Below are 13,241 nucleotides of genomic sequence, written 5' to 3' on the forward strand. Positions count from 1 at the left end.
GTCTTCGATTGAGTTTAACGTGGCAGATTGTTAAGTGAATGTTGTCAACTTTGGACAATTTGGACGCAGTTTTCGTATCTTTTGATCTTTAAACTTGACAGAGTCGCCGGTCGGCAATTTTCGTGAAATTTTAAAACGAAAACATTGCATCGTTGTGAACCAGATATGGAAACGAACGCGTTCACAATACGTTTAATAAAAGCTACCATGTAACTTTTCATGTGCGTTACAAGGTGCGATATCGGAACTGAAAGCTATACAACACAGTACCGTAAATAGTTGTCATCAATGTAACAGAGAGATCTACGATAAATACTACTGTTCCAGGTCGGGATTGCAAGTTGCGTCCTTGTGTAAAACGTTTCCAATGTTTCACCAGCGATGCAACTGGCATCACCAGGTATCCGAGAAAACGTACTTTCCGTTATCTACTTCGCATTACTGTAACGTAAGCAACGCGTTAAAAGTATTTTCCATTGGCTAGCGATTTATAGCCAACATTAATATTCAAAGTTCGAGTCGTTGTACATATATCGTAAAAACTTCTTACAACTGTATAATGTATTCAAGATAGTGTTCTTTTTCTGTTTTTTACGTAATTTCCTGTGTATAACTTGCAATGCTAAATGAAATGCTGGAATAACAACATTGTACGCTCTTCCAGTAGACTTCGATTTTTGTAGAATCACGTGTAACGTTCACGTGTCCACTGACATTAAATACGCCAGTCAACGTTTATGATAATCGCTGGCTGCAACGATAATCGAGTGTTCGCAATGATTTATAAAAAAGAAACAATTTGTAAAAAAGCATACGGGTCATAAGTTGCGAACGAGAAGAGACAGCGTGTACTCTGCATCAAACTGTCGCCATGTTTTTTCATTCAACGTTCGATGACAGAACATTCCTTAGCTAATTCCTAATTCGATTATCGAGACGAGACGCGGATGGGGAAAACGAAGCTTCCGCGACCGTCTGTCAGCAAATTTAAAACGTAATAAAGAACATTTATAGCCGCCACGTGTTTCGAGCTTGCATTCTCGAGAATGCGTCAATCGAAGCTTGTTTGATAATTTTTCAACGATGATCGCCGTTTTTTAAATTATAATGCCGTAATTTTAAATGCAAAGAAGGGGTCGCGTGTGTGATACAGAACAGGAATAGAAAACATAAATAGCAGTTAATTATTAATTTAAAAAACGGAGAATTTCAAAAAAAAGGAATGAAACATTCTGCCATTTCGAACGTTGAACGATTCAGAATATCGAGAAGCGGAGAGTTCGAAATCTTCGATACGAAAGAGTTTAGAACTTTGCAACTTTGAGGATTTTTTGAATTTGCAATTTTATTCAAATTGTTCATAAAGAGTAAGAACTATTCTAAAGGTATAACGGCGATAACTTGGGGAAATCTTAATATAGAAACTTTTTCTTAACGCTTTTCTTTAATATAACGCTGATATTGTCTCGATTTATTTTTAATGGACCACCCAGTACTGCTTCAATCCATTAAAGCCGATTGTCAGAGGACTGATAATACACGTTGATAATAAACATAATGTCAACTGCTATCTATGCTCGGTGTAGAATATAGATTGCAAGGTTGAAGCAATATGTACGCGACCTCTGCAATCTCTGCGCGCTCCTACCTACATATGTAACTTACACCGTTCTCTGTCGCATTAATTTTCAAACTGACCGTGTCGACTAGAACGCGATATCAAAGGAAACGAAAATGGAAGAGAAAGAATTTTCATTACTGAAATTTTGTCGATCGTTCGCGGCGGATATCGGGATAGACAAGCGATCGAGCTCCACGAACCGGTTACTTTTTAATCCTGGCGATTAGTTAAAACAAAAATTCATTCGAACGAATCGCTCGCAAAAACGATCTGTCTCGTGCTACTGTTTAACAGATCTACAAGAACAGAATTATAGGTATCGATGTTTGTTTGTAACGCGGCAAATAATGTCGGTCGCAGTGAGAAAAGTTCGATTCAGGGCTCGCGTTATCCACGCGCGCGAAGAATTTTCGAACGCGATGGAAAAAAGCATGGAATTTCTAATCTATCAAGATGATTCTTATTCGTTCAATTGCAATTTAAATTTTCCTATTTAAATATCGAATGATCGAGCAATCTAATATTCATATGCAATAGAGTTGCGTAGTAAATGTAAATTCCAGCTTGATTTTTTCATTACGGTCAAATAGGCCGGCATCAGCCGATTACGTAACAAAAATATTTCACCCTAGCCGGGCAACAGGGTTACCCACAAAACGATTAACGCTGTACCTTTAACATTACACGGAATTACACGCATATCCGTTCACCTTGACGCATCCTCCGACATTATGTCGTTAATAGAACAACGAGTCTGACCTTGGAACTGGCAGATCCATGGTGGTGATGTTGGTGATAGCGGTGGATCGATGATGGTGATGGTGCGTTTGCTCGGCCATGATCCCCGGATGTAACGTTTGGTGTTGCTGAGGGTGCAGGTACACTTGTTCCTGTTGCTCTCTCCACAATGTTGCCATCTTTTCCAAACGAGTTTAGTTTACCGTGTCCAACGAATTTTCTCTTAATGATTCGCCTCAACCATGTGCAAACCGGTTCGCATGGCCGCGCGAATGTCGAAATTTTCTTGTACCGTCGAAACAGAACCTCGAATTCGATAGATCGTCATCTTTGCTTCTCATATCGTAACGTTCGCATGAATGTCAATCGTCCGAGTCTGATAAAAATTCGACCGTGTCCGATATCTCTCGTAACGTTTCACTGGATAAACGGTATACTTTGTATGGTCGATTGTGCGCCCTTCGACCGCGATAGTCGACACTTGGAACGGGATACGTTCGATTCAGAAGACAACGAAACCACTCGAGATACTGGACTCGTCTTCGGCGTCACTCGCCATATTGGAGAACACGCGAACAGCGACGTTCGACGTTACGGCGGCGATGTTTGGCCGTTATCGCGCGACAATCGCGTCTTCGCTGCTTGTTTGTTGCGCGAATTAAAATTAGCCAGGTCGCCGGTTAATCTTGCTTGCGCGATCGCGCTTGTTTCTTCGCGTACAGATAAAGAAACCTCTCTATCTGCGTCCAACAGCGGGCAAACACTCGGCGAGATCGAAGCTTCGTAGACGATGCTTCGGACGCGCGCGTAAAAAGAAAAAAACGAAGAAAGAAAGACGAGGAGAATAGAAAGAAAAAAAAGAGACCGATTATTTTATCAAATAGCGCGTACGCCTTCCTAGTAGCGTTCGTTTCGTGTCCCGCCAAATTCTACGTCAGTTTATCGCTTCGTGCGCCAGCTTGTAGTCCAATGGAAGCTCGCATCGATGGAAAAAAACTGTAGAAACACGGTGACCTTCGTAGACGCTCGATAGATCACACGAGAATTACATTCGAAGCTATTTATTATTATTATTAATATTATTATTATTGTTATTACGTATCAGCTTCGAATCGTCACGACTTATTTGATCGTGGTAACGTTCTTCTCCTAAAATCGTACGATCTTGACAACACTCGCTACGTTAGATCGACAACTTTGAAAAACACTGATCCTCGTACGATGAAACGTCACGTATCGACGAGCGTCTAGAAGCGTTTACAGACTGCTGTTACTGCTTACGGATGTCTGACATGCACGCGAATTCTTGATCGGATTCTCTTGACCTTGACACCGTGTTCTAGATCCAGGCGCAGCAGGAAATCCGTACACGAAGACACAGACGGATCGCGAGGGGGCATCGATCGACGAGCCGAGCTGTTACCATCGGATCCAAACGCGTTTCAGATGCATAAACGATAGCCTTTACTTCCCGCTCAGGCGTTCCGTTACATCGTGTGAAACGTGATAAAGACCCAAAGGCACAACGTAAGTTCGAAGAATTTCCGGCCTTGACACACTGTCCCAAATGTCTCTTAGAACAGAGAAAATGTTTTCTTATTTCGTCGATTATGCGTTCCGTGGATAGAGCCAAAAGAATATCTGCTACATTCCGTTTCGGCTAATGTCACTTCGATCGGTACACGTACGAAACCCGTATGCTTGTTATAGACGTTGATTTCGAACTGCGGTTCCCAACTACGCTGTCTATCGATATACGCGACACACTGCGATTCAATTTTTCGCGTGAAATACAATGCCACGGCACGGTTCACGGTTCGCCCGACGATAACCTCTTCGAATGCACGGATACGTACGAAACGCGTGTCAAACTGTCAATACGGTACTTGCGCGTACGCTTGAACGAATGTACAAAGAAGAATAGTCATTTGCCAAAAACAGGCTAACGAACATCAAGACGCAACACGTACGCTAGTCTGATGCGAACTGCCGGTGGAGCGCTACCCCCACTCTGCCTAACAATCAGCGTTTCCCCTCCCATGCGGACGACCAATCGTCGTTCCCCTCGTCTTCTTCCAATGCTACCTACCCGCGCTCGGACCGCGCAGCATGATAACAACACATTTTTAGGCGGTTCCCTTGTATAAGGCTGCTTCCACTCGCTCCGATAAGAAACAAATTCTCGTACGTGTGCTCTTACTGAATTTAGGCGCGAGATTTCGAGCACAGTCGATCGATGACCGAACGCTACGACGAATACTGCCTGTTTATCGGTATCGCGAATTATTCGCGCAGGATAAGGAACTGGACACGTGGCGCGTGATCGAAATGCATATCGACGAATTATACGCGCGTACGTACAGTCAGAATTCTATCACATGTTTAAAATTATTCTGGCATCAATTTAAATTACAGGCTATTCGTTGTTTGTGAAATTAACAAACGTCGATACGTCATCGTTTTCAGTCTTGTATCTCGCATTCGTATATCTCTCGATGCGACGCATCTCCATATTACTGAGAATTACCTGATGTATCTTTCGTCGAATAATTTCTAAGAAATAAATATACGATGAAGGTAGCGCGTTTGTTAATTCCAACCTCTTCCACCTTGAACACGATTCGGAGTAGAAAAACTGGACTCTTACCCGTACGAGATTGTCGTTTCCGGCACAGAAGTGGAAGACAACGCGCCAGCATCATCCTCGTCCACGTCATCCTTCATTTTTTTAATTATTTCCTGCAATGTAATAAAACATATGATATTTACGTTTATTGCTATCGCGTCGTCGAAACCTATCTTCTTTGAAAGTTCTTTTTTTAGCGAATTACGACAACTCGCTGTCCGAATATTGTTCTTTGAAAAGCTCGAGATAGCTTTGATCGGATACGTCCTTTAGTTATCACGATGCATTTCACGTATCATTTCGAATCAATGGAATAAACCAAATTGTTCCCTTTGTGATTTTAACAAAGAATCAAATAAATCAAAATGTTTTTTCCTCGTTCTATACATATTGAAATTTTCTTTTGTACTCGTAATTCGCGGTGGTTTAGCTTCAACGTCTCGAAGCTCTTCTTCTCATACTTGTTTTATCGCTAATGCTCATCTGTTAGGTACAGACAGTGATGATAAAAAGACCTACGATACCGACCAACGAGAAAGAACGATGTACATCACACGGAAGACGGCGATGACAGTTGATTGCTTGATAATACAAAAAAAAAAATGATAATTACCGGCGCTAATATATAGCAAAAATGACACGTGCCTGAATCATTGCAATCAATTCAACGTGAAGATCGATCGACAGATCCCGTCACGAACTATTTGCAACAAAGTTGGTCGAATTTGTAACGTCGAAAATATTGCGAATACGATAAAAAATTGCAGGTCATGAATAATAGATGAAGTAGGATTCAAGAGAAAGAATTTAAGATTTTTCAGTGAGTCGTTGGCAACTGTAAGATCGCTCGTGATATTACTCCGAGAAGATCTATTACACACTTTCCTTTCTCTTTCAATAGCACGGAATTTATTCGATCAAACGTTCGATGTCTGAAGACTTTCCCGAAAGGATGTGCCACATGTCGATCGGGTTGAGAATTATTCGTCGAACCTTGAAGTGAAAAAGGTTCGATACACTGTTGATTTTCATGCATATATTCTTGTACTGGTTCAATGAATATCTGATGTAAAGGTATACTTTTTCCTTACAATGACAAGATGTGTGGAACGAGATACGTATCTTTCTTTTTTTTTTTTTTTCGTTTTAGTGTATAAAAAGTATGGTAGATGCTGATTTTCTATTTTCTAAAAAGTTTCTTGAATTTAGCATCGGAATATACGATTGACGTTTAGCGATTATTTTCGATGGAATTAGTCGATCCGACTTGCGTGTTACTTTAAAAAGTTTATTCTCGATTTGGATTAAATCAAGGAAACGTTGTCTATTCTCTTTAGATTCACGTGTACCATGTATAAAAATTACATAAATTAATTTCATTATTTATATTTTGTACCCTATCTTTCCCGCTTTAAATCGTTATATTGGATGGTAACTACGTGTCAGACTGTGAGTCTAAAACGAAATTACCCTGGATACGTATAACGCGAAATAACGTTAACATGTATTAGCCGTTTATTTATTAACCATACTAAATTATAGCATATCGAGGAAACCTACCTCGAGACCTTGCAAACTACCCGATGAACATTTCCTTCAAAATCTATCTGATAAATTATGAACATCGATATACATATTCCAATAAATCCTGCAACGAACAAATGCCACCACAAGAAAGTCTATAATTAATTAAATTCACCGTAGCTCGCTTCGCTCGATATAGTGAAATACATATAAAGAATCGTGTCAATCGCAGTCGATCTGATTAATAACGAAGTACCTGATCCATCAAATCGTACGATATCTACCTGTCTACCTGCAATTCGCATAACCACAGACCAAGATACGATCGAAGACGTATTGCATGAACGCCCACGCCACATTTCCACTGTCAAAGCAGTCTAAACCTTGTTCGGAAGGCAATCTCGTCAAGATCGTACTAAGGAAGCTATCAAAACGAGCGCGTGCCTCCGTTATACGTGTAACTTGCCAAGGAAACGATGGCGTTAAATGGAAACCGACAATGTTCATCGATGCAACGCATAATCCAAGTAATTTCAGTCGGTGGTCGCGAACAAAACATCAAGTGGCGTGGGCCGATTGCGTATTCTCTCGAATAACAACGCTAATTCGAAACAATCAACCGATGCTGCTCAGGATCAACGGTGCCTTTGTTCACGTTCAGCCAATTCCGCACAGTCGCATTACAGATTTGCTTTTACTCTATCGCACGGAGAATTCCTCGTCCAACTTACAGATGAGCAGCCTGTTGTTCGATGGTTTCCGAAAACAAACGTCGGATCGTATAAACGAAAAGGAAAGAAAGTAAGTGCAGGAAAACGTTTCCTCCTTTTCTCTTCTTGGCGTGTCCGTCTTCGTACCGACGATATTTCGTGCGATCGAGCAGGGTGAACGGTTCTGTTTATCGCTCTTATCGATAAAACCGTTCTTTAAGGAATATTGACTTTCGTTACAATATCCGGAACAGTCGGAATCGGTTCGCTTCGACGCGGCCACGGTACAGTGGTATTCTTTATATTTCCTCCCGTTCACTGCACTTTCCAGTGTCTTGGGACAAGTCGAATACGTTTATCGCGAATGTTTCGTGATACCCTATTTACGTACTCGAGGTTTCTTGTTCCATCGTATAGGATAGTCGTATGAATGGCTGAGAATCGGAATAACGTAAGTCAGACCATAGCTACTTTTTTCACGAAACGATTCTCTTCTCCTGTTTATTACCGTAGAAAGTTCGTTATATTTTTCCAGGTCGTAAAAACGTACCGCGGTTGAGAATAAAGTTGTAACTTAATTACGAGACTCGAGAGATGATGCTTTTAAGAGTCGAAATACGTTGACTTACACTACTGTAATTTTCAACCCGTCAGATGTATTAATAGAAAAGTTATGCTAAGATTAAAAAAACATCTAGAAAATAGAATCGACCAGTACCTGGCAAACGTTTATATTCTTTCCTCTATTTATCTAAATTTTTGAAAAATAAAAAGGAAATAATATGTTTACGTCGCTCATCCACTTCGTCGTACAACATCCTAACACGAAAGCAAACTCCCAACTGAAAACTGAAAATACGAGAAACTGACTGTCCAATTCGCTTTCGGTATATTTCGAATCCAAACTTATTCGCGCTCCAAGATACGTAGATAAAACCAAGAAGAAAAAGAAAAGAGGAAACGCGTGTATTTCACGACGCAAGAAAGACAACGAAAAAACGTAGTCGTGTCGATTCGCAAGCACGCGCCGGCAAAAAGATTCCGATATCGAGGACGAATTATCGAAGAAAGTTATCGATCGACAGTTCGAATTCTATAGAATGGGACCGTAAGGGTTCTCCATGGTTTCGAGGTAGCTCGACACAGTACGGAGACACACGAGTTTATAGATAGACGTCTGTATCTAGAAGCTGGCGTCAGGTAGGTCTGTGTTGATACATCGGGTCGTCGACATCGTTCTACTATCGCTACGTTGCGCTGTGTGTGCGCTATACAACAGAACTGATAAGGTGACGAGAAGCAACTTACGTGCGATGCACTCGTTTTAAAACCGCTTCAAGCTCGCGGATGAACAATTGCGCGACGTATGGGTCTCTTTCGATCGAATCACAAACATTTTTACGTCTTATCGTCGTTCAGCTATCACAGAGTGCGTTATTTAATATCCAACGATCAGATTTTCCTTGTAGCTAAAAAAGAAGATTATCCATTAGTCGATTGTTTCTTCGTTTCGATACGAGAACCAACAAGAAGCACTCTGTTCGATCGATGATGGAACGTACAGATTTTTTAATAACGAAACGAAAATTCGTGCAACGTTATTCTTAAACTATCGTCGTATTTTGTCGTTCTTACGTAGCTTCTCTTCGTAATTCTACGTATGTACGGTGTTTGGCCGCAGGGAACAATTACACGCAATAAGATATTACGAGAGAAGCAACTTGAGAGACCGACTTTTTAACGAGCTCTGATATTTTAACGAAGTAACTTTTCAACGTTTCCCTATTTTTTAACGATGTTTTGACTTCAGCAAACCATTTAACTTTAAATTATCACGAATCAACAGTATCGAATTTTCCCACCGCAAACTTTCAACGACTAGTCTCAACTAACGATAACGCGTAATTTTCCTCTTGAAATTCTTACATTCTATGTAATATACGGTATAATTCCAATGTTTTAGTCGGTGATTAACCGCGTCAGGCTAATCGATCCTTCGGAACCAGTTCAATAATCCTACCACTTGAGATCTTCAAAGATCCATCGTCGCTTCTGACTGATATAGCGTACAACGAACGACGATCGATGTAAGAAAAACGAACCGCTGAAACGAACCCAACCCTATCTATTTAGCTGTCTGAACATTTTGGAAAATCGCTTGAAAAGCAATCATGCCGCATAACGCGATCCAGATACGTATCTACCACGTAGCGCGATAGTCAAACCTTCCTAGGTGCGCGTTAGAGGCTGACATTATATGGCGCATTAAAAATACGAAGCCGAGGCAGCAACTAGGCAGAGGCGTATCGAACGACCGAAAGAAACAAAGAAAATGCGATACACGGTGTGCATGTCGTCGCCGCCGGTAATATCCAGCCGTCTAGACACTAGACTCTTTGTTCGTTCAGGGGCTGATTTTCGGGGGTTGTTCCTGGTCGAGCGTAGGGTAAACCGTGCCCGTGGACGGAGGAATGCACGAGTCTACGGGAAAGAGAGCAAAGAGAAAGACAGGAAGGCACAGTGCGAGAGCGAAAGAGAGGAGCAACGGTTACACGAGGATAACCCCAAGGTGTGTGCATGTGTTTGGTCTGGTCGACGATCGACACGTTCGTGATCAACGACGACGAAACTGTGGGCCGTGACGGTGCACGCGCGACCGCCCGTCGTTCCACGACTCTTCTTCTCTCGAGCAGCGAGCGCCGGTTAACGACGCTCACCTACCAATTTCGTTTTACTCTGCCGTCTCTGTCCGATTATTATCTGCGAATCGTGAGACGTCTGTCTTCTTTCTTCACGCTCGATCGATGTCCATTTAGAAGGTGTCCGATCGTGTTCGGCTCCTCTTTAGCTCGAAGCTGCCCCTGCGTGTCTGCCGCGCAATCGAAGGGTTGCTGCGATATTGGCACAGCAAATCCTCGATTATTAGAGGAACGATCGACGATCGATGATCGAGACGTTGATTAATGGAGAATTTCACGGTGCCCCTTCGTATGAGCAGAAGTTGAAGGAAATTGCTACGTTTCCATTCAGAAGCTGTTGTTCCTGGTTAATCAACGTTCTACCGTAACGGCGTGATATATATCACGTTTTAGGGGAGCACGGACATTTCTTTAACCGCTTGACGCGTTAAATTCCGTGGGGTTATGTGGTTACTGACGTTAGACACGCCGATAACGCTATAGGACGGAGGGGACACTGATGACCCATAATGTCAATTCTTACGGATGGATTTGAAATTAAAGAATAATTGTATTTCTTGGGAAAATTTGTAACAGCGACAGAGCGCGTTAAATACACCGTAAAGCACTTAGATAATGTATCGTGCTGAAACAAACGACAACTTACGCCTCAATGCCGTAGGTGTGTTAAATCGATAAGGTAACAGCCCATATCGACAAGAAGGGACCTGGTATCGTCAGAGAACAACATTATTCGCGATTGGAAGAGTTTACATAGTTACAAAGACAACGGTGCGATTAAATTATACGTGCGAAAGTCTGGATATTGATATCGAAAAGACTCAAGGATAAACTGCTTCGTAATCGGAAGAGTCAAAAAACTGTGTCTTCGACACCTTAGCCTCGGTCGAGTGAATTAACATACATATTGCATCAGTTGCCATTGATCGATTACAACCACCGATATATCCCGTGCATATAAAATAAATGACAGCGATCACCGGTTCCTACGTGAATCGAATTAGAAATTTCACGAAAACTATAGAACAGAGAACGTGTTAAAAGGCATTCCACTTATCGTCCCTCGTAGTTGCAAACTAAAAACTTGACGCTGATACCAGGGTGATATAACGATAAGCTGTAAGACCAACGCCCCAAGCACACACAAAAGCACAGGTGCGATGACGCCTTTCAAGAAGAATCGTCCGCGTGTCTTCGTTGATCGTAAAATGCGTCGAATCGACCACGATCGTCGTTACTAGACCGCGAGTTTTTATGCGTTTATGTAAAATTTGTAAGCGCAAAAAATGCAGAGAAAACTGCGCGTAATATGCAAAAGCACGTATAAAATATGCAGTTTTGCCCTGCCTATCCGCGATATTTAGTATGTAAAAGAAACTGCTTAGATTCTATTCCTCTATCTGCTTTTATAAAAAAAAAAAAGAAAAAGAAAAAACGAATTTACATAAATATCCGCGATTCAACGATCACGCTTCATTGTAGCTCCTTTGGGAAACGGGAATATTCGTTTGAACGAGCACGTATATCGATCGGACGCGGGAACCGTTGTTTTGGTAGTCGAATGGCTGAGTTTATCAAGCATCTCCACCTCGGCGCGGATCTTCGTAGCATCGAACTCTTCTTCCTTAACGATATCTCGAAGCACAGGCGACATTCCTTCGCGGAAATGTAATCGCGAAAGTTCACCGAGAGTTTATAGATATCGCGGACATTTCATATATACGTGTGTACGTATCCATGCACATCCAGAAGAAGAGACACGCGGAGAATATCGTAGAGAAGGTAAGACAGAGGCAGAGTCCTTTGCCCCTGAAGCACGGGGCAGGACGTACACGTGGAACACTATATCCCGAGCGATACGCTGTATGTGGAAGGATGAGACTTCGCTCGATTTTAATATCTGCCGTTCGAGTACGAGAACTACGGCTCGCGTGCATTTGCACAGGAAAAATTACATTACGTAACTATATTGCTCTCTTTGGGCTAAAACGTGGCATTTTTTCGTTTCTCAAGACATATCGGAACGTTTGATATTCCTCGTGCTTCTTCGTTTTCCTAATAAAGTTATATCTTGATGGAAGCTGGTACGAAACACTGACCGAATAATTTACATTGAGCGATAAACAAACTCCTTCGGTTTCGAAATAGCAGATAAGATATTTTAACCAAGAGGGGTAGTACAGAACCAGAAATTTCTAATTATATTAATTAAATTTCTCAACGTTGGGATATAACGTTCGTAAAAAGAAAAAGAAAAAAAAGGATACTCGTGTAATCGATTTATGCGATTTTCGGGCACGTTATACGCGAAGAAAGAAACGAACGTTTGGATGGTAGAAAAGATTCAGACGATTAGTCGTTACCTTGGTTTCCCAAATAAGAAATTCGTGGAACATTTCATTCCAAGAAAAGATCTGTCAATTTTAACGAGTCTACAATGGATCAAAGGACGAATTTCTTTTATCAACTCCTCTCCCTTGTAATCATCAAGAAATTGTTCCCAAAGATATAAATTAATCTCACTGAAAGCAAGTAGTCGTGATTTATAGCGACATAATCGGTTATTAATTAGAAGAGCTGATAGAAAGAAATATTAAAATCTCCACGTGCAAATGGATTAATCCTTAGCGCATATAAAAATGTGTACAAGATAAAATCACCAGCTTCGATCGTATCAATCTTTCAGAAGTCAGAGCCTTTTCAACTTTATTTATGGGATTAATCGATAGATGCGACTTCCTGCGAGCCACTCGTATCTTCTAATTATGTTACTTAATTATTTTCAGAGATACGAAGAAACTTCATTTACAGAGGTTGTACAGCACTGATAACAAATGTACGAGCTTTAGTAATTTAATGATTGCAATGTTACGTCAATGCAAACGGACACCACTTCCAGCGCGTCTTATGACGTAAGACTCGTCGTTTTACTCCTTCGCTCCTTTACTTTTAGTTCTTTATTTGACATTGTATGTATTTGCATTATAGGTCGTTGAAATTGTCCAAACATCCGCCGCATACGAGAAAATATACCGTGCTTAAGTTTAAAAAGATAACGCGATCTCTCGAAATCCCCAGAAACCCTCTAACGACGAGGAAACGACTATTTAATTCCGAAATAAAACTTTTTGTCGTATATTAAAAAAAAAAAATAAAGACGTTTAAGACGACGAAAATAATTGATCCATTCGATGGTAAATATAATTTTTAGATCAAGAAAATTCTCTATACGAAAGAAAGTTGCATTCACGCGTGGAACACGGGTACATAATTTTTGTTAGCACGTACATCTACGCTTCTAAGTGCGCTCGAGTAAAGCATTT

The 13,241-nt window shown here is 41.1% G+C and overlaps 1 protein-coding gene across 4 annotated transcripts in view; it reads right to left on the bottom strand.

Moving 5' to 3' along the window:
- LOC117233366 (circadian locomoter output cycles protein kaput-like) overlaps positions 1-13,241 on the bottom strand; it is a 93,888-nt gene that overhangs the window by 67,130 nt on the left and 13,517 nt on the right. For 2 of the 4 annotated variants that reach the window (XM_033493591.1, XM_033493592.1), the window contains one exon: positions 5,007-5,098. In XM_033493591.1, the coding sequence (XP_033349482.1) occupies positions 5,007-5,083 (77 nt within the window). In that variant the 5' untranslated portion in view covers positions 5,084-5,098. Of the gene's footprint in view, positions 1-2,380; positions 4,341-5,006; positions 5,099-13,241 lie in introns of those variants that run through there. The other 2 variants (XR_004493303.1, XM_033493590.1) reach the window with 2 other exon arrangements.

The sequence above is a fragment of the Bombus vosnesenskii genome, unplaced genomic scaffold (assembly GCF_011952255.1).
Source record: "Bombus vosnesenskii isolate JDL3184/JDL3185 unplaced genomic scaffold, Bvos_JDL3184-5_v1.1 scf7180000013295, whole genome shotgun sequence".
Classification (NCBI taxonomy): domain Eukaryota; kingdom Metazoa; phylum Arthropoda; class Insecta; order Hymenoptera; family Apidae; genus Bombus; species Bombus vosnesenskii.